The sequence below is a fragment of the Urocitellus parryii genome, chromosome 2, assembly GCF_045843805.1.
Source record: "Urocitellus parryii isolate mUroPar1 chromosome 2, mUroPar1.hap1, whole genome shotgun sequence".
Taxonomy (NCBI): Eukaryota; Metazoa; Chordata; class Mammalia; order Rodentia; family Sciuridae; genus Urocitellus; species Urocitellus parryii.
In genome coordinates this window covers 197,771,709-197,798,181 of record NC_135532.1, presented here as the reverse complement: position 1 = coordinate 197,798,181, position 26,473 = coordinate 197,771,709, and the positions used below count along the sequence as shown (strand labels likewise).

At 34.9% G+C, this 26,473-nt stretch overlaps 1 protein-coding gene across 1 annotated transcript in view; it reads left to right on the top strand.

The window, feature by feature from the left end:
- The window catches only part of Robo2 (roundabout guidance receptor 2), a 510,793-nt gene extending 485,131 nt beyond the window's left edge, over positions 1 to 25,662 (top strand). Inside the window, exons 25-28 of the mRNA XM_077795545.1 lie at positions 2,829 to 3,002; positions 9,470 to 9,742; positions 11,528 to 11,728; positions 25,493 to 25,662. Coding sequence (XP_077651671.1) covers positions 2,829 to 3,002; positions 9,470 to 9,742; positions 11,528 to 11,728; positions 25,493 to 25,662 — 818 coding nt within the window. The remainder of the gene's footprint in view (positions 1 to 2,828; positions 3,003 to 9,469; positions 9,743 to 11,527; positions 11,729 to 25,492) is intronic.
- The last annotated feature ends 811 nt before the right edge of the window (positions 25,663 to 26,473 follow it).

The window sequence follows — 26,473 nt, the reverse complement described above, 5'->3', positions numbered from 1 at the left end:
TGTATGTACAAGTCCAGTATTCAAGTTTTTATGCAGATTATCATTGTCATCTGAACTAACTTCAAATTATACCCATACTGTTTATTCAAGCAAGTCACGGATCAGTTTAAATACACCATAATTTGTTTCAATAAGTGTGTTCATCCCTGACTTGTAGAAAATACACATAGCAGTTCTTGTTTGGAAAAATGATCATGTAACAATTTAAACAATGTAAAAAATTAACCACTTGGAACATGTCTTGCACATGTGCTTCAAACAAATACAGATTTTACACAAGCTTCTTTCATTTGTACTAAGTGTGTTTAAAACACGGATAATGTTTAGCTAAGGAATCCATGATGAAACTTCAAAGTGGCGAGGAGTGGAGGCAGTGTACTTGCTCATTCGTATAGTGTTTACAAGCACATGAGATATGCAATATATACAAACTCACTAGACAACTACATTTGTTTTTAGGTTCAATGGTAAATGGATGGGGCTCTGCATCTGATGAGGATCGTAACTTTTCTAGTCATAGATCTAGTGTAGGTAGCTCCTCAGATGGTTCCATATTTGCCAGCGGCAGTTTTGCACAAGCACTGGTGGCAGCAGCAGATAAAGCTGGTTTTAGGCTGGAAGGAACCAGCCTTACAAGAACAGGTTGGTAGACTCCAAAGTCAACACTCTTTGCATGAGAGAATCTTGTCCTTGGGACACTGACCTTTTTTCTCCTCTTCTTTCTCAGCAAGTCTGACTGCAGGACTCTCTGTAATATGCATGAACATTTGGGATGCTCTGTTGTCTGAACTCTGTCCTGATGCAAGTTTTGCAGAGCCAAAAATAGGCTCCAACTTACTACTTTCTATCCTTAATATCCCTTTCTCTTCACGGTGCTGCTGATTAATTGGAATATACTTCCTTTTTATATTATGGCAAATCAGCAAATCAGATTGCCATTAAATTTTCAATAACTCACACTTTGCAAAATCTGCACACATTAATAATGAACCTAGTGATTAAAATTATTCAGCTTTTATCTCCATTACTTTCCTTTGCCCCATCTCTTTCTACAAATGCAGTTTCTGGGAAGCCTTCCTCAGCATGGGGTAAATGGGTGTAAGGCTTTCAGTCTAACAGTTCAAATGGCTGAGGGTCTTATTGTTTGGCTAAGATTTTAATACAATAATTTATTATATGTTTTAAAGGATGCTAATTAAAGATACACCTACTGCATTTGCAAGTTGAATAAAATGATGACTACATGTATATTGTACTTTAGAGAATTTAATATTGATTTCTGAGAGTAATAAGTAATAATATAAAGGACCAATTATGTCATTTTTCACATGCTGCTCATTCCACAGAAAGAAATGCAGTCTTAATTCTAAAAATAGATTAGCAGTTTGTAATCATTTGTTTTTCTGGAAAAAAAAACAACATTTTGGCATGATTATGCTCTAATATTTGTATATGTACTTCTTAACTTCACATTTAGGATGGTAATATATGAATTAAACTGAGCTCTCTTACAAAACCAATGAAATATCAAATGCATTTTTAAATTTTTGTAGTGTTCAAATATTAAATAAAAGTGATATACTCCTGATTTTCATTAAACTCTCAGGTTATAAAAGTGAGCCTTGGAAATTATCTTGAATCATATCATCAGTATTTATTTTGAGCATGTATTAGATATCTTCAAGCAAAATAAAAAGATTTCTCAAGCATTGCAGAGGTTTATTTTCATATAGCATCCAAACTAAAATATGTTGTAATATAACTGTTATTTGAATTTTCTTGCTTTATAAAGCATAAGTCAAAAACTTTATGTTGCCTGAGTGCTTTTTGTGGCATTAGCTGTAAGTAGAACAGTGAGAAAGTGCAAGGAAACTAATAAATTATACAGAATAGGTGCATTTCTTGCATGTATGCTAATAGCTAATAAAGCATTAAGCTACATCATGTCACATTGACTTAGGAAAATGAAACTACATATGATAAGTTTGTATGAAATGAAAACATGACAAGAGAATAAATATATGAACATAAACCATCCTTCTCTTACTATAATAAACAGTATTAAAAGACGTTTTTGAAAATGTATTAGGTAACCTTTTCCCAGAATAAATTTCACTTCTTTTGTACTAAACCACAAGAAAGGGAAATAGTACAATTCATTCGTCCATGAGAATTTGAAGTCTGCTCAGATACAGTAATCACAAAATACCTACTTCACTTTGGATATACAAGGTGATTTTAACCTGCTATCCTCTACACTGATGTTATTGAGTTTCCACTAAGAGATAGAATTCATTTTGTTTGCATATAAGTGGTAAAGTCAATTTAGCATATGTACCTGAGCAGACTTTTCACATAAAACTACAAGGCATTTTTTTCTGTACTCAGATTTTGTAAAATTTCAGGGGTGAAATTTGATTAAGCAAATGAAACAGGGTGCAATTCATTTAAGAAATAACCTCTTGAATTTTGAGAAATAATGTTTCATGAATTTGCATATAACTATAAAGTTATCACTAAGATTTTCAAGGTAATATAAAAACTAATCAAGCAGTATGAAGCTTTGGATTGGTGGATTTGTTTTATGTTCAATTGTTTGAAATATTTTTGTGGGTGGGGTGTTCTTAGCTTATAAAAATTGAACACATTATATGTAGCAGGGCATATATTTATTTTTGTAGGTGCACCAATATTTGGTATCTTCCAGTGGCATCTCTAGGTAGGTTCACAGATTTAGCCTTAGGAAGAGCAGAAAATACAAGACAGACATTATATCAGTGCATTACAATGACATTCCCTATACCCCATTCCCTTTGTTTTCTTTCTAGGAAAATCCTTTACCTCCTCTCAAAGACCTCGACCCACCAGCCCATTTTCTACTGACAGTAACACGAGCGCAGCCCTGAATCAAAGTCAGAGGCCCAGGCCCACCAAAAAACACAAGGGAGGGCGAATGGACCAACAGCCAGCACTGCCTCACCGAAGGGAAGGAATGACAGATGGTAGGCTGATTTCTGTTCCTCTTCTTTCCTCAATGAAGAGATGCATTCCACGTGGTCATTAACTCAGATTAAAATATCTATGGTAGATTAGGCATTGCCTCATTACATACAAGGCAGAAACCTGGCAAAATGGTCTTGCTTACGTGAAACACCCTCTCTCTCAACAATCTGGAATTATGTCTTTATGATCAATCCCCAAGAAAGAAAAGCTGTACCACTCTTATCTGTTGATTTTTCTACCCTTCTGGCATTTTTTCTTTATTGCATTTTAGCAAACATTCCACTTGAAGGTTAGGAAAAAAAAACATAAGCAGCATGTGCACATGTCATAGTATCAGAACATTTATGATATGAAATTATAATCTCTTTCACCCTTGGAAAAGAATTTGAAATGGTTTAGTAACTTTTTAGTTTCGTGAATTTCAGAGCTTCAAGACATGATAGCAGTCAGGTAGTTGAAGAATGTCTACTTGGGCTGCTGTAACAGATGATTATAACTTTATAAACAGCAGAAAGTTTCTAAACAACAAATATTTATTTCTCATAGTTCTCTGGGCTAATATTAATGGAAGTACAAAGATCAAGGCACTGACTGATTTGGAATCTTTTGAGGGCTCACACTCTGGTTTACAGATGGTACATTTTTATTACTTCTCACATGATGGAACAGACCTCTCTAGGGTGTGATTAATAAGGGTACTAATCCCATTCATGAGAACTTTACCTTTATGACCTCATAAAGCCCTCATATTCCAATACCATCACCCTGGGGTTAGGATTTCAACAGATGAATTTCAGGGATATACAGTCATTTGGACCACAACAAAGGGCTAGTATATTATTTTTTTCTATTGAAATTCAGAGAGTAAATATTTGGGGTTTTTTTTGAGCATGTGGCCTGTGCCACAAGTACTCTGCACTGCCAGTATTGCATGGGTAGAGCTATAGTAAAGTGAAAATATGGGTGCGACTAATATCTAATAAATCTTTATTGATAAAATAGTGGCAGAATTTGGCCTATAGGTCATAGTTTGCCAATTTATGTCAATTAATTGAATAGCCAATATTTGAATATTTGCTTAAATAGTTAGTTTCAGAAAATATTATTACTGGAAGTTATCCATGGTCAATAATGAGTATTTCAAAAGCTCTCAGAGCATAGTCTATTTCCCATATTTTCCACTTAATTATTATATCTTTTAAGTCTGAATAAAAATATTCATCCTGAAGCTTTATTCTAAGCACACATGAAGTATATTTAAGGATATATAATTATATTTAAAGTGCCTAGTATACAGTGAGACTCAAAAATGAGTTTCTTCCCTCTTCTCAACCTTATCTTCCATAAGCATACAAACTTTATCTGAGATTGTCCAACTAAACACTAGGATTAACCTAGCCATGCTGAATGTTGGAAACATTTGGGGAGATCTTCAAATAAACCATGGAGACATTCATGATTATTCTGAGGTATAATCCTATTATAGGAAGTTTTGAAGCTCCATGGGTTAAATTTAATGGACATCCAGCTTCGAGAAGCTATGACCTAGTCCTTAGCACTCTTACATCTATCATTATGAAACAGAGTGAAGCTTGTTTGGAAAAAAAGCATTTTCCTTTGTGGGAAGGGGCACTCTGTCAGGAAGCCAACTTTGTGCTTTCTTTTGTCACCGTGTAATGCTAAGAAGGCTTAAAAAAGCCAAACATGCTTGTTCTAAAAGCTTTCAGGTTTGTTCATATATCCTGCTTATTTTGTTTTCATTGGGAAGTGTTTCTGTGGAATATGAAGGTTAAGGGTCCAATTGAGTTTTTCATTCTCTCTAAATAGATACCCTGTGGTGAACAAAACCTTTCTGCTTCAGATGCTCTGGAGATTAGTTGAGCACTTAGAACAGTTTGCAGGGTTGATCTTATTCACTCTAAATAGAAAAGACTGCTCTCACTGATATGCTACTCAAAACTTTGAGAATTAAGAATTTTATGTATTTTTTCTGCTCAGAATATGTGGCAACAGAGAAAAATATAGTGTGTTCTTTTTACAAATCTTTGAAGACCATATGTAGTATATGTGTATGGCATAAAATTTAAATATACAAAATAGAGTGCTCTTTTTTCTTCTATAATAATTTTTCTGCAAGATTTTTCAATATGTTCACATAAAACTATCTTCCTCCTAGTTTAAATCATGATCAATATATTGCTTATCTTTCTAAAAAATTAGGTCCCTAAATTTCAATTTTGAAAAGTGATTATGAATTATGTGTTGTTAGTAGATATATTTTAAGTGATATTGCAAAGGAAATTTGGCTCACATCTCTTCCCACATGTGCAATCCAGACACATTTAATTGTGAAACAAGGACATTTATTTTGGAGGCCTTAAGAATATTGTTATTCTACAATAAATGCTTATGACATAGCACTTACATGATATGAATCCATGTGTCAGGAATAATTCATAACTTCTTTACATAAAATCAAACTGTTCTTTTTGGGAAGATTGGTGCCTAGTAGTTTATAGTGTATGGACACTTTACAATGAAACTTTTACATTATAGATTTTACAATAGTGTTTTATGGCTATATTAATTAGGGTAATTATTGCTAGCTGCTTTACCAAACAACCTCTAACCCTCAGTGTCTTGGCACAGTAAAAGATACTTTCTTATTGACACAGTCATCTATCAAGGTCAGGTGGCTCTCCTCTAAGCAGTAATGTAAGGGTGTAGGCCTCTCCAGGATTGAGATGGCATTATTTTCAGAAATCTTTATGGTTTCTGAGTGAGGCAAAGACAGATAATGAGTGATCACTGGGAGTTTCTAATGGCAAGAACCTATGTCATGTCTCATATGTCATTATCAAAATCTCTCTCCATGGTGTCTAGTACTAGAAAGTATCCTCCATGTGTCCCAGAAGAAGAATTGGAATGGATATTTCTGTGTCCGTTCCAAAAGCTATACCAAAACCCAGGCATACCTAAGGAGTCATTGATGAATCCACATCTTCTATCCACTTGCATAATGAATCAAAAAATACCTTTGAAGTCAACACACTGAGTAAAAATTGGCAGTTCTCTACCCAACAAACTGATTTTCCTTAGACTACATCCTCCCAACTTGTGTTCCCTTTACCCTAGTTTTTAATGCCCTGTTCAGAAAAGGGGCCCTTTCCAAGCTCTGTCAAATACTAGCTTTACCCCTTAAAATATATATTAAATATATTCCACATGGAAGGCAAGAGGAGCCAGATAGACAAAAATCCTATGGAGCTTATATTTGAGTGTAGGAAGATAGATAAAGACCAACAGTAATACATGAATATAAAAAAGCAGTTGATAAGAGGGTGATCATTGCCATGAGGAAAAAGACAAAAGGGAAAGAAGTTGAGAAGTACGGAGGTAGGAAAGAGATATTTTTAAGAATGTTTTTTAGGGAAGGCCTCACATACAAGGTGGCATTGGAGAAAAGACTAGAAGAATGAAAGCAAAGATATCCAAGGAAAGGTCCTTCGAACAAATAAGAAAACAGCAATAAAATCTGGGGCTTATTTACCAAAAATGTTAGGGGAGAAAAACGACTAGAGCAAGCATAGAAACAAAATAGAACACGAAGTCAGACAAGCAAAAGAGCACATGTGATGTAGGACCTTGAAGCTGAGGTGATGCAATCAGCCTTACAGTATGTTGAGTGGGAAGCTACTGGAGAGAGGGGCGGGGGGGGGAGCAGAGGAGTGACATGATCTTCTCTATTTTTCTTTTTAAAAAGATCATCTCCACTGTTGTGTTACATTTAATGGGGAAAAGGTGTAAAACATACATAGGAGGCTGTAGAAGCAATATAGGGGATAGACAATGGTGGTTCATACCAAGTCAGAAATAAGTGAAAGGGATGAGAAATGAGGAATTTTGGAAATGGTGCTCACAGGTCTTGTTAATAAAATTAGTAAAGCAAGGCTATAAAGGTCACTTCATAGCTTTTGGTGAACTTGTAGGATGAAATTGCCACAGGTAGAGAAGAGGCATACCATGCAAGACACAAATTTTATAAAGGAGGCACTAGATTTCAGTTCTGATATGGGCAATTTGAGAAGCTTTCCAAATGTCTAAATGGAATTGTCCCATGTGGATTTGGCTAGAAGAGTCTGCAGTTCATGGGAGGAGAGATCCAGAATGGAGATACTTCATTTCTTTGTGGTCCCAGTTTCTCAGCTAAAAAATGAAGACAATAACAACCCTTATGTCATGGGATTGTGGTCACCTGACAATAGCTAATTCTCAGTAGGCTAGTAAGATACTCTTTAGTGAATTGACTTAGTTGAAATGAATCAACCTAGAATTGAATAATAAATTTAATTTAGATAAAATGTATTTGATTATATGTTTTTATTTTTCTATAGCCATTTGCAATTCCATTTCCCTTTCCCGTTGGTTTATTTCAAAGTGCTTGCAATGCCCTTTCTTCTTAGAAGACACAATCTTCAAGGATATTACTTAATTATGAAGCTATATAATTTCAGGTTAAATTAAATAGTCTTCAGAATTTTAGCTGGCATAAGCAGATACCATTTTGACCATTTTAGAAATTAAGCTGCTCTGATGGAGAGTAAAAATCAATGATAAGATCTGTTATTTTGGAAGCAAATTTTATAATTTCTCCTTGCTGTCTCTCTAAGACCAATAACTCAAATGAAATAATTAATTTGCATTTATAATAATGTATAGTGATGGGAGTCCCAAACTCATTGGATTATCCAACAAAGAGATATCTCAACATTACATTAGCTTTTCATCTTGGAAGAAATGTTTGGAATAAAACCTTATTTTCCCAGACAGAGACTCTGTTCCCCTCAATAATTAGAAATTCATAATATATAAGGTATACATAAGAACTAGTAACCATCCAACCTGGGTGCTCCAGATTCTCTGTGCAGTGGAGAATAATATCATTTTGCTCCTAAGACAAAGTATAAATCTTAGAATGACCAGTTTAACATTTCTTTGAAAAAGCTATTTTTTGTATATAGGAAATTTATACTTTTCCCTTTAAAATTCATAGATAATATTATTAGAAATAAGAACCTGGTTATAAAAGTGTCATAACAATGCTGTATTAATATCTTCTAATTAATGAAATAAATACTATACATGATTTTTGCTTTTTATGAATAAATGACATAATTGCCAATACTCTAAGGATAAACTAAGAAGTATGCAATAGCATACACAAAACCATAATAAATCAATCTAAATGAATATTTAGAAGGATTTAAAAATTATTTTAAAGCTGGGTGTTGTGATGTTCACCTATGATACCAATGACTCAGGAGGCTGAGTCAGGAGAGTCACAAGTTTGAGTCTGGCCTCAATCATTAGCATTTAATGAGACTCTCAACGACTTACGAAACCTACCTCAAAATAACAAATAAAAAACACTGGGGATGCAGCTCAGTGGCAAAATTCCCCTGAGTTCAATGCCCAATACCAAAGGAAAAAAAATAAATTATTTCAGCTAGTGTAATACTTAAGGAAGGAAATATGATTTCACAGTGGAAGACTTTCAAGACACAAAGCTGAAGATATGAAGAGCTAAGAAAAGGAAAATGAAAAATTTGCTGATACTTGAACTTTTAAGTTTTTCATTTCCGATATTTAATTTAAAAAGCGTTTCTGAAAAATTATCTATTCCACTACTTCTCAAATTTCCGTGATATATTGCCAACTCTAGTACCATAAAGCATATTCAATCTGTATGCTGAACATTGGTTATTACTTATTAAAATTAATACATTGGAAGATTATAATATATTAGTTGTAACTCATTAGCTAACTCATGAAACGAATAGCCAGAATTGATTGTCAGGCAGAATGTTAATTGCATTTAATAAATGTTAGCTTAACCCTTTGACTATTGCTAAATGTGCCACATACTTGGGTAAAGGCAATCATATGTTGCATATGATACGGCATATAGTTCTTAATTTCCCAAGGGTGATGTTTCCTATGGAGATTGGCAGGCTGGCTTTTGTTCTTTTATTAGCACAGCTGCTAGAATATTTAGTGATCTTATTATTCTATTTTTTTGCCATAGTATTTCTACTTTGAAAAGGGAAGGTCGAAAATGAATTATGACCCTTAATTTGCCCTTTAACCTTGAATGTTAGCCCCAGTGTGCAATTGAAAACACTTTCCATGTTTAACAGTTGGATGAATCCAGTGAATTTGATTTCAGTGATGCTGTGGTAGAAGACAGCAGAGAGACCAATAATATGCATTTTACATATCAATAATTGACTTTTATTTTTCTCTGTTTTTTTTTTCTTTTGTTTGTTTTTATTTTTTTGCATGGGTGATACTTGTACGAGGGCAAGAGGTTTTTTTGTTTTGTTTTGTTTTCTTTTCCAACTTGAAATAAAACCTGTATTTTTTCATTAAATTTTAGTCCATTCTAAACATTATTCAAAATTTTTAGATCTTCCACCACCACCAGATCCCCCACCAGGTCAGGGTTTAAGGCAGCAAATAGGCCCGAGTCAGCATGCTGGTCATGTGGAAAACTCAACAGAGAGAAAAGGAAGCTCTCTAGAGAGACAACATGCCTCCAGCTTAGAAGACACAAAGAGCTCCTTGGATTGTCCAGCCAAAACCTCCCTAGAGTGGCAACGACAAACCCAGGAATGGATAAGCTCCACAGAACGCCAAGAAGACACACGGAAAGCCCCACACAAACAAGGGGTTGGATCAGGTGTGTTCTGCACAGTCCCAAGCAAGTGTGGGCTGTGACCCTTTTATTTTCTACCAGGTATTCCAGAAATGGCCGTTGTTTAAGGGCATCTGAGAAATATTTGCCTTAAGTCAGTAAGTGAAGTTGGAATTTCTCAGCAGAGCTCACAGGCATGTTCCTTGAGACTGATTACAGTGGTGATTGCTCCTCAAATGAACCTCTCCATAGGTCTTTGAATCCAAGAGATCTCCAGCCTTCATCTACAGTCTCAGGAGACAATTTTGACTTTTTTGCCTTTTACTGTTTATGTTGAGTAGCTTTAAGACCACTAAATTTCAGCTTTTTTGTCAGTTTAATCTCTACCTTCAAAGAGATTGTCATTTTGACAGAAGTAACCAGTCATTTGAAAGGAAAGCTCCTGTCAGTCAATTAGGTGAATTAATTGAGATTATAAATTTACAAGTAAATGCCCAACCACAGACCTCATGTTGGAAAAGGTTAACTGGGCTTACACCTCCCCCAACTGATTAAATGTAGATGACTGTTCACATGGGGACAAGAAATGCTCTTGTTTATAAATCACACTTCCTGGAAATGTTAGAACATAAATTTCATGGTTTCCGATTGGACATTAATTAGGGGTGGGGCTATTGCATTTTTTTGGAATATCTTGCATCAGGATTTACTGAGTATTAATAAACATATACACATGCACACAACTTTTGAAACACATTCCTTATTCATTTGGACTCAATCTTTATTAGACAAGTCCTCTCCCCATGCATTTCTGTAATTACATTTTGTTACAACACTGTGCTAAAGTTTTTGAAAAATTCAATTTGTGCAAGGGCCAGAAGATGACAATTTCAATATCTAGATTTACTGAAATGTTTAGGAATGGTTGACCATTCAAGCTGTGAGAGAAAAATTATGTGATCCCTGTCATTAAAGACTATCTAAGGCAAGAAACAGTAAATTCAGCCAACATTTTTTCATCATCTAATCACTTGTTAATGGCCAATACCTCAAAAGAAAGAAAGAAATAGAGTTAGTTGGGGTGGAAAGGAAGATGTGGAGAGATGAAAAGAAAGAGCTAGAGAAAGACAGGAAGAGAGAGGTAAGAAATAAAGAGAGGAGGAAAGAAGAATGAAGGAATGATTCAAAATATTAAATAATTATTTATACTATATTTGATAAGTTATTTGCAGGGAGACAATATATCAAATGAATATTATCACAATTGTTAAAATTGGGTGGGTTTATCCTTTCTTTTAATGAAATTCCTAGCCTTTCAATTAATATATTTATGTCCCAAGCAACAACAGAAATTTAAGAAGCTTATTTAATTAGCTAATACATAATTCTTTATCTAAATTGATTGAGAAAATATTGCTGTAGTTTAAACTAAAACCACATTCCTTCTGTTTTGATGGGAATATTGAAGCCTCATTGAACTCTAGAAATTATTTTAAGATATGCTTTTTTTTTAAACAAAGTAGTTCCTGTAAGCTGCTCTCTTTTATGATGAATTTAAGTTTTGCAAATAATATACAACATTGTATACTTATCCCAAGATCTCTTTTAATTTAATCCTGCTTCAGTTCCTATTGTAGGAAATGTTGCTTGCACATGGAAATTCCTTTAATATCCGGTCTTGATTAAACCTCCTAATTTTAATTTTACTAAAGAACGAAACAGTAAAATGGTCCATTCTGAGCTTAACTTGTGAGAGTTAAACTTGTGTCATTTTCCCGGGCTACAGTTCAATTTAGCCCTTTATGGTTTTTTTTTTTTTTTCTTTTTCAGAGGAGGCCTTGGTGCCCTACAGCAAGCCCAGTTTCCCATCTCCAGGTGGCCACAGCTCATCAGGAACAGCTTCTTCTAAAGGATCCACTGGACCCAGGAAACCGGAGGTGTTGAGGGGAGGCCACCAGCGCAATGCCAGTGACCTTCTTGACATAGGATATATGGGCTCAAATAGTCAAGGACAGTTTACAGGTGAATTGTGTAAGTGTTTTAGGTCACTTAAAAGGCTATCATAGCCAAGCATGGTGTGGCACAGCTGTAATCCCTATGACATAGGAGGCTGAGGTAGGAGAATTCCAAGTTTGAGGCCAGCCTCAGCAATTTGGTGAAACCATCAGCTACTCAACAGGACCCTGTCTCAAAATGAAAAATAAAAGCCCTGGGGTTAGTAGTTCAAGGGTAGCTCATCCCTGAGTTCAATCCCTAGTACCAAAATAATAAAAATAATGGTTTATTGTGATTCAGAAAGTATATTAGATTAATAATATTTTCATATTAAACAAATTTAAGAATGATAGAAAACTTTCCCTGCTACAGGAAAAAAAAAATCAATGATTTTTTAACAAGTTTGGTCATAACGTAGATGATTGCTATTTACAGCAGGTCAATGACATAAATATTTTATTTATATTTCAAGTTGATTTATGCTACATAAGAATTACTTTAAACATGGTGGTGCATACCTGTAATTCTAGCTACCAGAGGCTGAGGCAAGAGGATCACAAGCTTGAGGACAACCTGGGCAACTTAGTAAGACTCTGTTTCAAAATAAAATATAACAAAGGCTGGGGATGTAGCTCAGGATAGAGCACCCTTGGTTCAAACCCCAGTACCAAAAAAACAATCATAAAACAACAAAAAATTGTTTAAATGTGGGCAATTAGTCTCAACACTTAAAAGTTAAATTAAATATAGTTCACTGGGTACTTTTCTTGCTCTTTTAAACTCAGCACAATTAAAAAGAGAAATTCTGGCCCTTTGGTACTTTAAAGAGTCTTCTGAGGAGTTCCTCCTATTCTTCATTTATTTGCTCTTCACTCATTTTTTTTTTTAATTTATCCAGTCAGTCTTAAAAAAATTGGTCTTTGATTTGAGTTAGTTCACAATATTTTAATTATAATGATATAGCTATTGATTAAGTTTAACTTTTTGTATGAAGAACTGGCATTGGTTTTCATATTTTCTAAATATAAAAATATGAGGTAATGGTGAAAAATAGGGATGTCACAGTACGTCCAATTAAAAACATTGAATTTGTGTTAATTTCATCAGGAAATTTACCAACTCCCTATTCCCTATCAGAATGATGCCTGCTTAACACTGTCAACTGCTTCTTTGAGTTCAGCTTAACCAAGGCTGTTAAGAGAACAGCTATGTCTTCTAATGTTCTCAACCACTTGCCTGATTATGGCTTATGAGAAGACAAAGCTACTTTTCTGATCTCTTGAATTCCTCATGGAAAAATAGTTTATGATTACCATTATGCTCACATCACAGGCTGGAGGAGCTCATGAGATAATGAAAAGGGAAAATAGTTTCAAACTTGTTGTTTATGGATCTGAGTTATCATTTTTGGCTATTATTAATCTGATCAGTATTAAGATTTATTTATAATTTTTCATTTGGCCCATGGGTACTTGAAATTTTCTTTAAATTTTATATTGAAATAATCGTAGGTGTGCAAGGAGTGAAAAAAAAAAATAGAGCTCTAGTTGAATTTTAAATCTCCAGATTCTACAGTGTTTCTATTTTCCTTGTTTCTCTGGTTCAATGAAAATGAATTGCACAAACTCACCAAGATCTTTCTGATGACCTCATCTTCATTTACTATCCGGTTGCTCTGATTTTGATTATGCGGGTCAGGATAGAAGAATGCATCATTTAACTCTTGAGCTTTATTCCTGACTTTTGTTTCCATCTCTTTTTAGAGTAACTGAGAGGAGACATACAAAGCTGCTCTGAAGGACCATCAGGTCCCAACTCATGGACGTGATGACACTAAACAGTGCAATGAACAATTTCTTTTATTTATGTACTATTAAAAGAACTGTAAATGCAATGTAAAGACACACAGCCACACATATCCCACAGATATTTTACTTGTGTTCTTCTCTTAAGTACACCACCCACCTTAACTCTTTCTTGTCAGGAGTATATAAAAAAAAAAAAAAAAAGAAAGAAAACAAAACTCGCCCTCCAGGAAGAAAAGGATTTTCCTCTGTATATAATTTCTTTTGTGCATTGCTATGCAAGCTCACTCTTTTTAGCTCTGTTCCTATTATTGTCTGTTCTTATTGGTCTGTTGTACTATATGTGAATTAATAGGCTGTGGTGCCATATATTAACTTTTAATTGTGTAACTTTTATGTTTAAATTTTGCACTGCAATTTTATTTGGTGATAAGCACAAATCTCTACTCCTCATGACATGAAGAAAAGATTGAATGTGAAGGGGGTTTCTGTACTGTAAGCTAGGTTGGATAATGCTGGTGTAACCCATCCTGTTAGATGGTTTTCAGTTGGGGTGTAGAAATAGGAAGATGCAAAGGAACAATGGTGTTGGCAAAGTCTGAACATCAGGAATTGAGTCTGTTTTTAAGAGAAGAAAGATGGATTTTGCTATTGACAAAAGCAAGGGGTCAAAAGAAGGAATATTAAGTCTTTAGGCTGAATTTGCATTAAAATATGCAGGTAGCAAAGATGTACTAAACTTGCTTTAAAAAAAGATAATTAAAGTTTTATTTAGAATCAACTTTACCTGTCATTGTAATTGACCCATCTGAGAATGGCGACAAGCAAAAGGAAATTAAGGTGTTTCACAAGAGCTGTATTTATATTACAGCTTTTTAAAACAGCATTTTCTGAATTACCATAATTAATCTCTCCAACTCATTAAGTCAGAATATAACATGAAGTTCCCCAAGGAAACAAACAAAATGAACTCGAGACTATCTAGCAAGTAAAGAAGCAATTTATTATTAGGACATACTCAGGCTGCTTCCAAACATGAAATCTATTGCAATATCTTGTTTTGTCTTTCTAATACATGTACAGTACACACTAGAGGATAAAACTGCATCACTTAAATTCATGATTGAAAAAAAATGCAGTCTATATACAACTTTGTGTTTCATTTGACTAAGACGTAAAGTTGATTTCACCAAACGTAGAGCCAAATTGCAAGTGCTTAAAAAGCAGTGCTCAGAGTATGTTCAGTTCACTGTCCGTAAGTTTATCGTAATAAATATTTGATGGTACATTCTCAGAAATTGGCTACCAACTAAAATCTGTTTGACCCATTTTGAATGAGTAAATTGAAAAGAAAAATTTAAAAGGAGGGAAAAAATGCATGTTTATACACTTTTTAAATAAAACCAAACCTTGTAAGTGGACATTAATAACAGTGTCCTGCCTCATTTGTTTTCACGACTTTGAGAACAAGAAGTTCCTGAACATCAGTTATGTATGCTCAAAATAAATGTGACTTTGAAATATATGTTAGCTACTGTACATGTATAGTCAATCAGTCAAGTAGAAGATAACCTTCCTGAAATTCCCACTTGTGACATTTTTCCCATGTGCTACCTACACAATCTTAAATTCTAGCTCTGACTATATTTTCTTATGTTTTTCCTATGATATATTCAGTACTTCAAAACTATCCAATGTAACAATCAGGATCAGTTCTCAAGTAGGAGACCCTTTAATAAGTCTCACACTCTGCATTATTGGCTCGGTCACCGGTTCATGTCCTGTTGTCATAGCAAAGGGATGACGTAGTTCAATGGCTCCATCTTTTGAATTCCCTGAGACTGCATCAGCACAGGCAAGCCTAGAATGTGATGTTCTTTATGGGCCCCAACATCTTCTTGGTGTCGTGTGTAGTTCATTTCTTCACTGAAGAGAAAAGGAATTCTGAGACACACTTATTAAACACTTTATCAACTTTCTACCATCAGTGCCTGGATTTTCATGCAGTTTGATTTCTCTGGGATAAAGAGACTGGGAGAGGAGAAAAAGCTTCTGCAAAAAATGAATACATAATTATTCACAACTCTAAGATGTGAGGAATTTATTTTTTATTTGTGAAGTTCCTTAATTCACCTTCTTTACTTCAAAACAAATATCTAAGAAATTACATTCATTTGTGTTTCATCTTTTTGCTCCTCAATCACTGAATTTAGTCTAAAATTTTATCACATAGATTATACAATTCTTGACTCCTGGTAACTGGCATTTGTAGGCAATTAATAAACCAAGACTTTAAAAATATGTCTTTATGTAGATGACATGTAGAATAATTGGAACATAGCATCATACCTTCCTGATTGTCTTGAGTACACAAAAAATTAACAGTTAGGTAATGCAATACAAACCCTGTGGTTACTTGGAATGTTCTTTTAGAATAATCCATGTTGCCCATTAAACCTAGTTTTAAATAAGTTGGCCCAACAAATCTTCCACCCAATATGGTCATCCTTTTATAGAGAGCAAAATAACAGGCTATGGCTATATAAATTCAGGAACATTCTTAAAAATCAGAAATCTTCATCAACATGATACATGTATAAAGCTACCAGTCAGTACAAGCCAAAATGTCAACAGAATAACACAAATCTAAAAGAGAACCTTTGTAGATTTTCATTGTGTAGCTGATTGAATGAATGTGATTAGAAATTCACTGAGCTCACTGGGCTAACCAGAGCCTACAAAAGCCATCAGAAGGAAACGTGGGTGGGAGAGAATGTAACTTACCTTGCACTTACAGGCAACACTGCTGTGAAGTCAAGACACACACAAGTACTGCTTCATTTATAACGGGTAAAGTCTCTTTGGAGAAAATAACCATGTCAGTGCCCAAACTCAGGTATGCCAGTGTATGCCGGGGAGTCAACCCACCCTCCTCTAAATCTTTTCCATGCCATTTTTTAAAAAGTTAGGATAGTACAGGGGCATGAAAATAATTGATCCCTTCAGAGGATTTGCATCCAATTCAAGAGAGAATATAAGAAAACGAGGACCAACATGTTATCATACAACCAAAGGGAAGTAAAACCATTGCAAGTTTACTTGCTTTGAATAGCAGATTTAATGGTGTTCTATGTCATAGTTTAATGCTCTGGGTATTTAAATATATTTTCAATTGAATTTGAGTTGAAAGTTTGTATGTGCTTTGGTGGAACACTTCCTAATTTCTACTCAATAAAAATATGTAACTGTCCATTGACAATAAAACAATAATGATGCGAATGAGCTCCAAACGGTGGATTATCTCCACTGGAAAGCAATTGTGTGTCAGTATTAAAGATATGCAGAACCATAATATTCACTAATGTTAGTTTTTTCATCTGCTTCTGTATATTGTGTTTATAGATTTACATGACAAGAATTGGTGTAAAGCTACATGTCTTTCCACATTATCTTAGAGGTGAAGTTACTTTCATTTTCCTTCTTTATAATGTGTACTTCAAATGAAGCACCATGCATTTCTTTAAATGACATGCAATTTACTAATTCTTTTTAATTCCATAATTTTAAAAGCATTTATTGTGACTTTAAAAGTGTTGCAAGATAAGGGATTCTGTGGCCGTGGGTAGACTTTTTATACTTTGTTTTATAGATGCATTTTTTTTAAACTGTAGTTTGTTTAAGTCACCAAACAGCGTCCAAAATCTTAATGTGTTTCATTTGATGTTAGATTGGCAAAGAAATTGGCATAAAATTGGTTAATAGTATTGTCAAACAATTGTGTATTGTGTACTCACTGGGAAAAAATAAAATATATTCACATTTCAAATTTGTAAAAAAGCCATTTAATGTAAAACAAACTTGCTTGTAGACAAACCAAAAATAGACTATTTTGTCACTTTTAGGTCTTCACATTAATATTTTGTAGCAAAATTAATAATCTTGTTTTCTAATTCAGGTATGGGTTGAAAAGTGACAGCTAAGAATTGGCATTGACCTATAAAAGTCATTAAAATACAATGATTGAGACCATGACCTGTAGTTGAAATTTCACAGTTCATTCTATCAGCACTGTTTTCCAGATCTGAAGCCTCCACTACACCATAATGACCTTTAGATAGTTAAAATTACCACAAACGTTTCTCAACAGAATTACTTTAATGAATTATTTTTAAGTGTAAGTAAATATGAGAATTACAAGCAAGTACATACTTCTTAATTGCTTTAGAATAGTTAATTATAATTGTTTGAGATGTTGGATATTGAACAATTACCTCAGGGACAGACGGGTACAAAAGAATAATATTCTATCTTATTGTACTTCATAAATACTTCGCCATTCTTCATGGTAAACTATAATTGTAGGATACAATTCTCCAAAAGTAGTTTCTGAGTTTTTAAAAATAATTATCTCAGTAACTGTAAAAAGCAAATAGTAAAAGAGAAAAGATGAATTCATTCATTTAAAAATAGCCTTAAAAACACATGGTAAATGGACAATACATTTTAGAGATCTATTTAACTTAGATGCATCATAAAATGCTCTTAGAGTAATTACAAATAATGTTATAATGTTGCCTTAATATAATATAGTGGTGATACATACTATGTGGGGTTAAAGATGAAAACCTACAGTTATCAATATGATGAAAAACAAACCAATTACAAAGCAAACATTGCTTTATTGAATTTTGTTGTATTGTAGAAACACCTACACATGGCAAAAATACAAAATTATCACAAAGGTTATTTTTAAAAAACGCACTATTTTATCTTGATTACTGTAGATATTAGTTAAGGAAGTATATATTTTAATATTTCAGAAAATCATTTATATAAAAATATTATTTAGAATCTTTAATTTGTGAAAATGAATTCTCTCTCTCCCATGGAAAGCAGCAGAGGTCAAGCTAAACCTCACTCTACAACAGAAATGCGAAATGAAACTATGCAGATGAAAGAAAACCAAGTTTTATGAGTATAAAGGGAAAGGTATATAAAAAGGCTAGCTGGTGACAGACAGCATGTTATTCCAAACTCTTTTTTATCTGTATGAATTCAGTGCAGTCTCATGGACAGAGAGTAGGAATTTGATACCTGGAAGTGTCACAAGCCTGTCCAGAGTCACAGAAAAAGGGGCAAACATATCCTATGGCTACGTGTTTAATTTATGAAGAATTAGAAATATGGCATGTCTTTGCATTTTCTAGTCAACACTTTGCTTTTGCAGTAGTCAAACGACAAGGGAGGGGATATATATATATATATATATATATATATATATGTATATATATGTATGTATATGTATATATACACCTATATTTTTATATATATTTACATATAAACTCACGTCCAAGATATCTGACTAGATATAACCAAGATATATGAATATCTGAATATATATCTATGTGTATAATATTATATGCATGTCTTTAGGTATATATGTGTATGTATCTCAGATTTCTTAACCAAAGAAAGCTACATTTTCACATCAGATACTGTGACCTTATACTAAAATCAATATCCCTTGCAGGTCACTATAACTGCCCTTAGACCATAGTACCATAGTACTCTTTCCAAAAAAAAATAATACCTGGACAGATACAGGCTTTATAGCACACATTTTTTTTTAAGAATTTTCAGACAATATTTTTCTAGACCCATTTTTCAATAATTTGTTTCTGTCAAATGTAGTTCTTGTTTTTATTCTTTTTGCAAGCAAGCACTGAGACACAGTGCTTAGAATTAAATATTCAGAGTGCTTTAAAAGGAAATAATTCTTGTCTTGAGAAATAGATTAATATCTTATTAAATCTTGCCCTGATTTTTAAGAAAGTATTGTTTTAAGTAATGTTTTTATGTTAATGGGAAAGACCCCAAAACAAAGCTTTCAAATACATTTCATACAATAAATTCTGTGTTAGCATCATTTGTATCTCAAACTCCCATCAAATTACCCTTGTTCTAGTCTTTCTCAAAAATAGTATGTGGGATATTAAAAGTTATTTTAAAAACTAAGAAGAGGCTAAAGAACTGGAAGCTTGAGGTTTGAATACATAAAGAGTTTTCTACACTGCCTGACTTATTTACACATCTGTCCAAATCTTATGTGACATAAACCCTTTGTTCTGGGACACCTCATGGAATTAATACTCTTCCAGGATCTGTAGTACCTATTCTGCCATCAGACTCTTTAGTGACCCCAAAGGTATCTCAAGCCATACCTTGCTGCATATTGTTTTTAACCAATTTAACTCATGGGCAAGAATCATGCAAATCCCAGGAACTCTGTGGAGGTGATGAGAAAAGTGAGTTATTAAATCATTAAATTATGTTTCAAGAACTTAATTGAGATCAGTACTCTGCACTTTCTCAACAGATATGAGTGCATCGTGTTCCTCAGCATTTCCACAATTCTCTGCTCTGAACACTTGAAATCATTAGGCTAAAACTAAAGCATAAAAATAGACTCATTATCTTTCCCCACCCCCAGTTCATAGCTCCTACCTCCCACAAAAGAATAATTATTTATTTTTTAAGACTATTGCTTGATTATCACTAGGCTCTACATAAAGTGGAGTTTTGCTAAAATTAATAATGGATAACATGAAATTTAAGGGAAAAAAGACTTATCTCAGTAAGATAATAATAGAACTAAGTCCCAGTAGAATTTGAAATATAGCTAACTAGAAACTACAAAAATCAGAATACTCAGAAATTGCTAAATATAGATGCTCAGAAGTGAAAGTGAAGGGTTACCATTATACAAACTTTCACTGGCAGTGAGTACAAAGATGCTAATATTATCATAGAAATGAAAGTGGAAGAGAGAATATAAAGATTTAAATTTGCTTGATTAATTTTGAATAATGGTAGATTGGTGCAATCAATAAATTTAAATATCCTAACAGGGTGATTTAGAAACAATTACCAATGGGTAATGGTTCTACTAAAAGATGAAACAGGCAAATGGAAGCAGCCTGGGTGGTGGGGGGAAGACACATAAGGCTAATATTTAAGAAAAAGGAGTAATATTTTCAATAAATATGCAACCCTTTCTCATGCAAGTAACCATTTACCAAGAATTAAATTCATCAGTAACAGAGATGTTATTTTTTAAATGTATAAGAGAAATCCTTATATATGCATGGCAACAAAGTATTTAAAGAAATTAGTGTGTTCAATATCAGCTAACTCCTACTAAAACTATTTGAATATTGTATTACAAGTTAAAAATTGGGCTGGGAATATAACTAGGGCTGGCCTAGTGTGCATGAAGCCCTGGGTTCAATTCCAACACTGGGAAAAAAAAAACATTAAAATCTATGATGAAGATAAGAACTGCTTTTCTCAATGAAGCTCAAGTAGAAAGATAGTTTGGATTTCCTTTGATAAATTCCCAAGTAAAAGATTATAATGCTTACAATGTAATAGGTAGTCAACAAATGTATTCGAGCACACACATATAAAAATAATTTTCAATCATTAGAATCTAAAATAGATGAACATACTAATGGGTAAGGAAAAAGGGCACCTTACAAAAACTTTGAGTATCCAGAAAGGCATCTCAGATTAAATAAAGCTTCAAATAATCTCAATTTCTATTTGATAAAGGATACATTTCTATGTATATATCCATACATACACTCAGGTACACAAATATTTTCATACTGCCTATCATTTATTTCATACACATATATGTTGTAACTTATGAAGGAAGGGGTATTTCGTTTGACCAAATGCTGTTTTGGAGTGAATGAACATGTGTCATGTTGTGCATGGCACAGTGTAGTGGGGAGAAGATTGATGTATAATAAGATCTCATTATAACTTAGTTGGGGTGATAAAAGGCATAGAGTGAATATTCTACCGGAAGCAGAAAATTAAACAAGTGATGTAATTTGACAAATGTCACAGAAATAAATCTGGAGCGTCAACAGGGAGAGAAAGTATGGTATGGCAGCCAGTGGGCAGTGAGGGTTGTATGGTAATCAGAAACCAGTGGAAGCAGAATGCAGGCTGGCCTTGAAAGGAAAGAACTGAAGAGCACTCAGAAAGAAGGGAAGAAGCAAACACAGCACAGTCCCTAACCTATAGGAAACTTGAGTCTGATGAGGAAATTGGTTATCTGAGCCAACATTTGACTTTGGTGGAATCTAACTATGATAAATACACAATATGATACTTCAATGGAGTAAGGAAAATGGGCACCTAGGAGGCAAATCAGATTCCAGGCTGAATAATGCTGTACAAGTCTCCATTTCTTCCAGACAGAAGATTTAATGAGCACTTCATTTTCCCTGAGCAAACATACTGATCCATAATATAGCACAGCATAGTATACATAGAATAAATATAGAATAGCAAATGGCAAAGGAAATAAAGTACTCAGTGGTACAGAATGTTTAAAAAACAACAATGGAATATAGTGCAGCAATGTAGTAGATTAAAGGGCACATGGAATAAAATTCCCCCAAATTCAACTAATGTCTGGAATTATTAGTGAAACCTAAAGTAAAACAGATGAAAGGTTAGTATGCCTGCTCCATATGCTTCCTTTTCCACATGGAGAGGAATGGTTTTGCTCCTCTAGGGGGATTTATGCTTTTGCAAGTGAGAAGTGTCAATTATCCTTTCAAATTCTATGTATTCCACCTTTCTAGGTATGCAGGAAGAGTCAAAATTAAGAATGCTAGGTAATCCTAAGTCTGCAAACTAAACAAATATTATAATTAAAATGGAGTATAAAGTATTTCCATTTAGAAAGTGTATGACTTCATGTAAACAACATCACATACCAGACGAAAGCAGAATGGGACCAATTATGATGAGCACAGTCCAAAATGGGTCAAAGTGACTTTCTACACACATTCAATTGAATGTAACAAAGCCAAACCAGACCCCAGGGCACCAACAGAAACTTCATTAGGGAAAATGAAGAACAACACACAATGATGATGAATTTTGCAACAATGATCTGCCTGAGGACCAACCACAAAGGAGCACAAACAAATAATGCTATATCCTGCAAAGAACAGATGAATGAAAATAAAGATAATGACATACAATAACTTAGTAGGGAAAAACATTGAAAGCAAAACATAGTCTTCCCACATATCTTCCCTCCCATTCCACCTTCCCCCAGGACCCTAATGAGTTGTTGATTATATCTTATTAAAGACAAACAACAGAAAAGCTTAGAAACATGAAAAATAATTAGAGCATAAAAGTGAGTATGGATAATTAGGAAATGGCAAAATATAATTAATCATCCATTCTCTGCAAATATCTTTTCTGAAATGATTCCATAGTTATAAAGTGGACAAGGATTTTCATTTCATAAAGCCCCGCACAAATACGAACTGCACACAAAGCTATTTTCTCACAACATACACTTGCTATGCCACTTCGGGCAGTAGTCAAAATACATTTGAACATGGGTTTGCTAGATTAGCTCTCTAGGCATAAGGCATAATGGCTCAGACTTTAACTGATATCTTTCTGTAGGTATATCTTGTCATCAGAGGTTTCAAGTTATCTATGTTTACATTTAATGCTACTAGAAATGATAGCTTTTTCTTTCCAAGTTATATCTATTTATTTTCCCAACCATTTGAGGTTTGAGGAAGTATTTCCAAATAAAGATTTTGGATTATTAAAAAAAGTGCAGTACTAGAACACCATGTTCGATATTCCTTTTACATCTGCCAGCTTCTGGTACAACACTGAATTGAGAGGCCTCCTAAATATTCAATTGACTTTAATATATTGACACCAGCTGAATTATTTTACTAAGTTCAGTTGAGCATCATTGTGACTTTACTTGAAAAAGCAGCCATCTCACATTTCACTAAATGTCCTATCTATGAGCTAAAAGTCTAAACATAATGCTAAATAGCCTTAGTTAGTTGTGGCAATAGAATAGCATCAAAACGGTTAGAAGCTATGAAGCGCTGAAATTTTGTCTTCAATACACTTAAGAACAAAGTTTTATAAAGCACCATTTCACTACTTATGTTCAATTAATTATAACATTTCTCTGGAGAGACAAATATACATATTCCACTAAAATTTTAAGCAAGTGCAAGTTCACCAGGTGAGACTTCAGATAAATGCTGGGTAAGAAAATAGCACTACCATCAACCACAGCTTTGCAAGTCAGAAGACTATTTTTCAAACAGATCCTTTTTAATATAAATCCTTTATATATGCTTAGAGGTGAAGTCCCAGTAAATATTACCTTATCAAAGGCAATTTTTTTGTGGAGTCAAAGTGTGGGCATTAGACCAATATTTCTTACCTGTAGGGTCAATCTACTTAAGCAACATGTATACCCAGAGAGCAGATAGTCAATATTTTCTTATAAGAAGATCCTTGGATCATCTTTAGCATTTAGAAAAGGGCCGAGTTCTGTGTGTAATAGAAGAAATTGCCTTTAAGCTTAAAATATTTCCTGCAGGTGTTCCCACAAAAGATCTTCCCTCTAAAGAAACTCGGCTGAGGCTATGAAATATGTGCTTCCAGCTGTGGGACCCACCAGAAGTCACCCAACATACTCTGAAAAAAGCAACTTGTCAGTTAAATGAATGAATCTAAGATTCTTCCACTCAGGGTGTTGATGAATGTGCAATGTACACACTGGTTTTGCTTAGGCAGTGACTGCTCAGCAAAAACCAGGATTATACCCACAGAAACCTACTGGGACTAAAGAAAACGGAAAATAGGACTGAGTGAAGGAAGCCTGCCAACATGTGTTACTGAGAAAAGTGAGGAATGACTCCCGAGGAATTCAGAGAACCTCTGACTGCTGCTTCCCTCACAAGCCTGGGGCAAGGTGGCTCCCTCCCCCACTTTAGCAGAACAAGTGGTTACCACAAAGAACACATGGAAAATGCCCTCCCGAGAGAGCCATGTTGGTTGGTCTCCGGGGCAGACTCGAAGGACCCATGTTTTCCAAGAAGCACTTATTTTCTTTCTTCTGTCTTTGATACACATGGTGAAAAACCAGCCTCTACCTCAGAGCAAAGCCTGTCCAAGGAAGGGACATCACCTTTGTCCTTGGAAAGACCCACAGAGCACTCCTAGGCACATTCCCACCCTGCTAAGTTGTTTATCTACAAATAACAGGAGAGATCTGCTTCACCAGGTGTCCCTGACTCAGTCAGGCTAGGTGGGGACCCATAGCAATCCCCTAGCAGCCACCAATCAGCATGAGACAGGGAAATACCTGGGATGCCAGATGACCTTCCCAGTAGTTTATGGTGTTGGGAAACCATGTAGATCAGCATGAACACCCCTCTTGGCTTAAACCAATCAGTTCAAATGAATCCCCCTTTTGTACTGACCAATCACCCCTACCCAACTTGTTCCCGCCAGTGAATGTGCTAATCATGTTTTAGAGTGGTTATTTGATTTTCCCGAGGTGTGTGATGATTTGCTAAGAGATGCTATGATGTATGTGGGGGTCCCTGCCTTCTCCAAAGAATGTGTCACCTGTTGCTGTGTTTGCTCGGAGGACCGAGATAGCTCGCAATAAACACCTCTTTGCTGTTTACATTGATCTTGGTCTCTGGTGGTCTTTTGGGGGTCCCGAATTCATAAGAATGGTTGTCCTAAATGTCTTGCCATTGGCCTCGGTGACATCAGATACTCCAAGACTGTTCCAGCTTCAGCTGCTGCAAGTTTTGATGAGTGTTCATCTCAGATAACTCCACCCCACAGCTTCTCTAGATGATGTCCCCCTCTGCAGCCATGTAGCTGTCCCCTCTGTGGTCTCTCAGAAGCTCCTCTTGTGAGGAAGCAGAAAGTCCGCCTTATAGGCAGGACATGGTGCACATGTGTGAGTGTTCCATCATCCATTTTTTTTTTCCTACATGAGCAGTCTTCTCCTCACCCTTTTTGGAACAGTGGAATAGTCTGAGTGCTGTTTCCCTTATGCTGCAGCAAAAGTTCTAATGAAATGGGTTTTATTTTGTGTATTCATGATTTCTCTCTTGAGTAGAACCAGCGGACCTGGTGACTCTAAAAGCTAGTAACACTGAGGCTGCTGGTACTAAAAGCAGCCACCAACCAGGGCTGGCAACGCTGAGGAGTCTAGCAGCCAGAGAGGAACAGAGTGCAATGGAGAGTTCCAGAGAGCAGTTGGTAGCTGCTGGCTCCAGCTTCTAGTGTAACAGGGGTCCACTTCACTTTTTGAACACTTCACTGCTCTGAGGCCTATTTTCAATGGGATGTGTTTATCTTTTCCTCCTCTCCCTCTTCCCTCCCTAACCTGGGAGTGGAGAACAAGAACCACAGCCTCTGGGACTGGAGTCCCCTGTGCTTCTCTTTAGCTAGCAAAGCAATAAAACTTCTTTTTCCTTTCTCTCCCAATCATGTCCTTGTTATCAGATTGGCATCTGGGACAAAGATGGAGCTTTTGGTAACAAAAGAATTATGTAGAAGCCTTCATGTCTGATGGAATGTTTCTGGTAGAGTTTAGACTTTGTTTGGGACCTATCTTGTGTCTTTCTTCCTTCTGCTTTCTCCCTGCTGGAATGGGAATACCCTATGCTTATCTAACCATTGTATTTTGGAAGCACATAATTCATCCTACTTCCCAATTTCACAGTTGGAAAGGAATCTGGTCTTAGGATGAGTCTCACATTTAAATGATGTTTAGGCAAGAGTGGACTTTAGAAGTTGAGTTGATGCTAGTATGAGTTAGGACTTCAGGACTGTTGGGTTTTAATAAATATACTTTGCATGCAAGAAAGACATGCATTTTAAGCTATAGATTGAACTATGCCTCCCCCAAATTCAGATATTGAACCCCTAAATCCCAATGGGATGGTATTTGGAGATAGAGCCTTTTGGAAATAATTAAGGTTAATTGAATTCATATGTATGAGGTCTTAATTTTATGGGTCTGATGAGGAAGAGAAGGGCTAGGGATGAAGCTCAGTAGTAGAGTGTTGGCCTAGCATGCATGGGTTTGGTC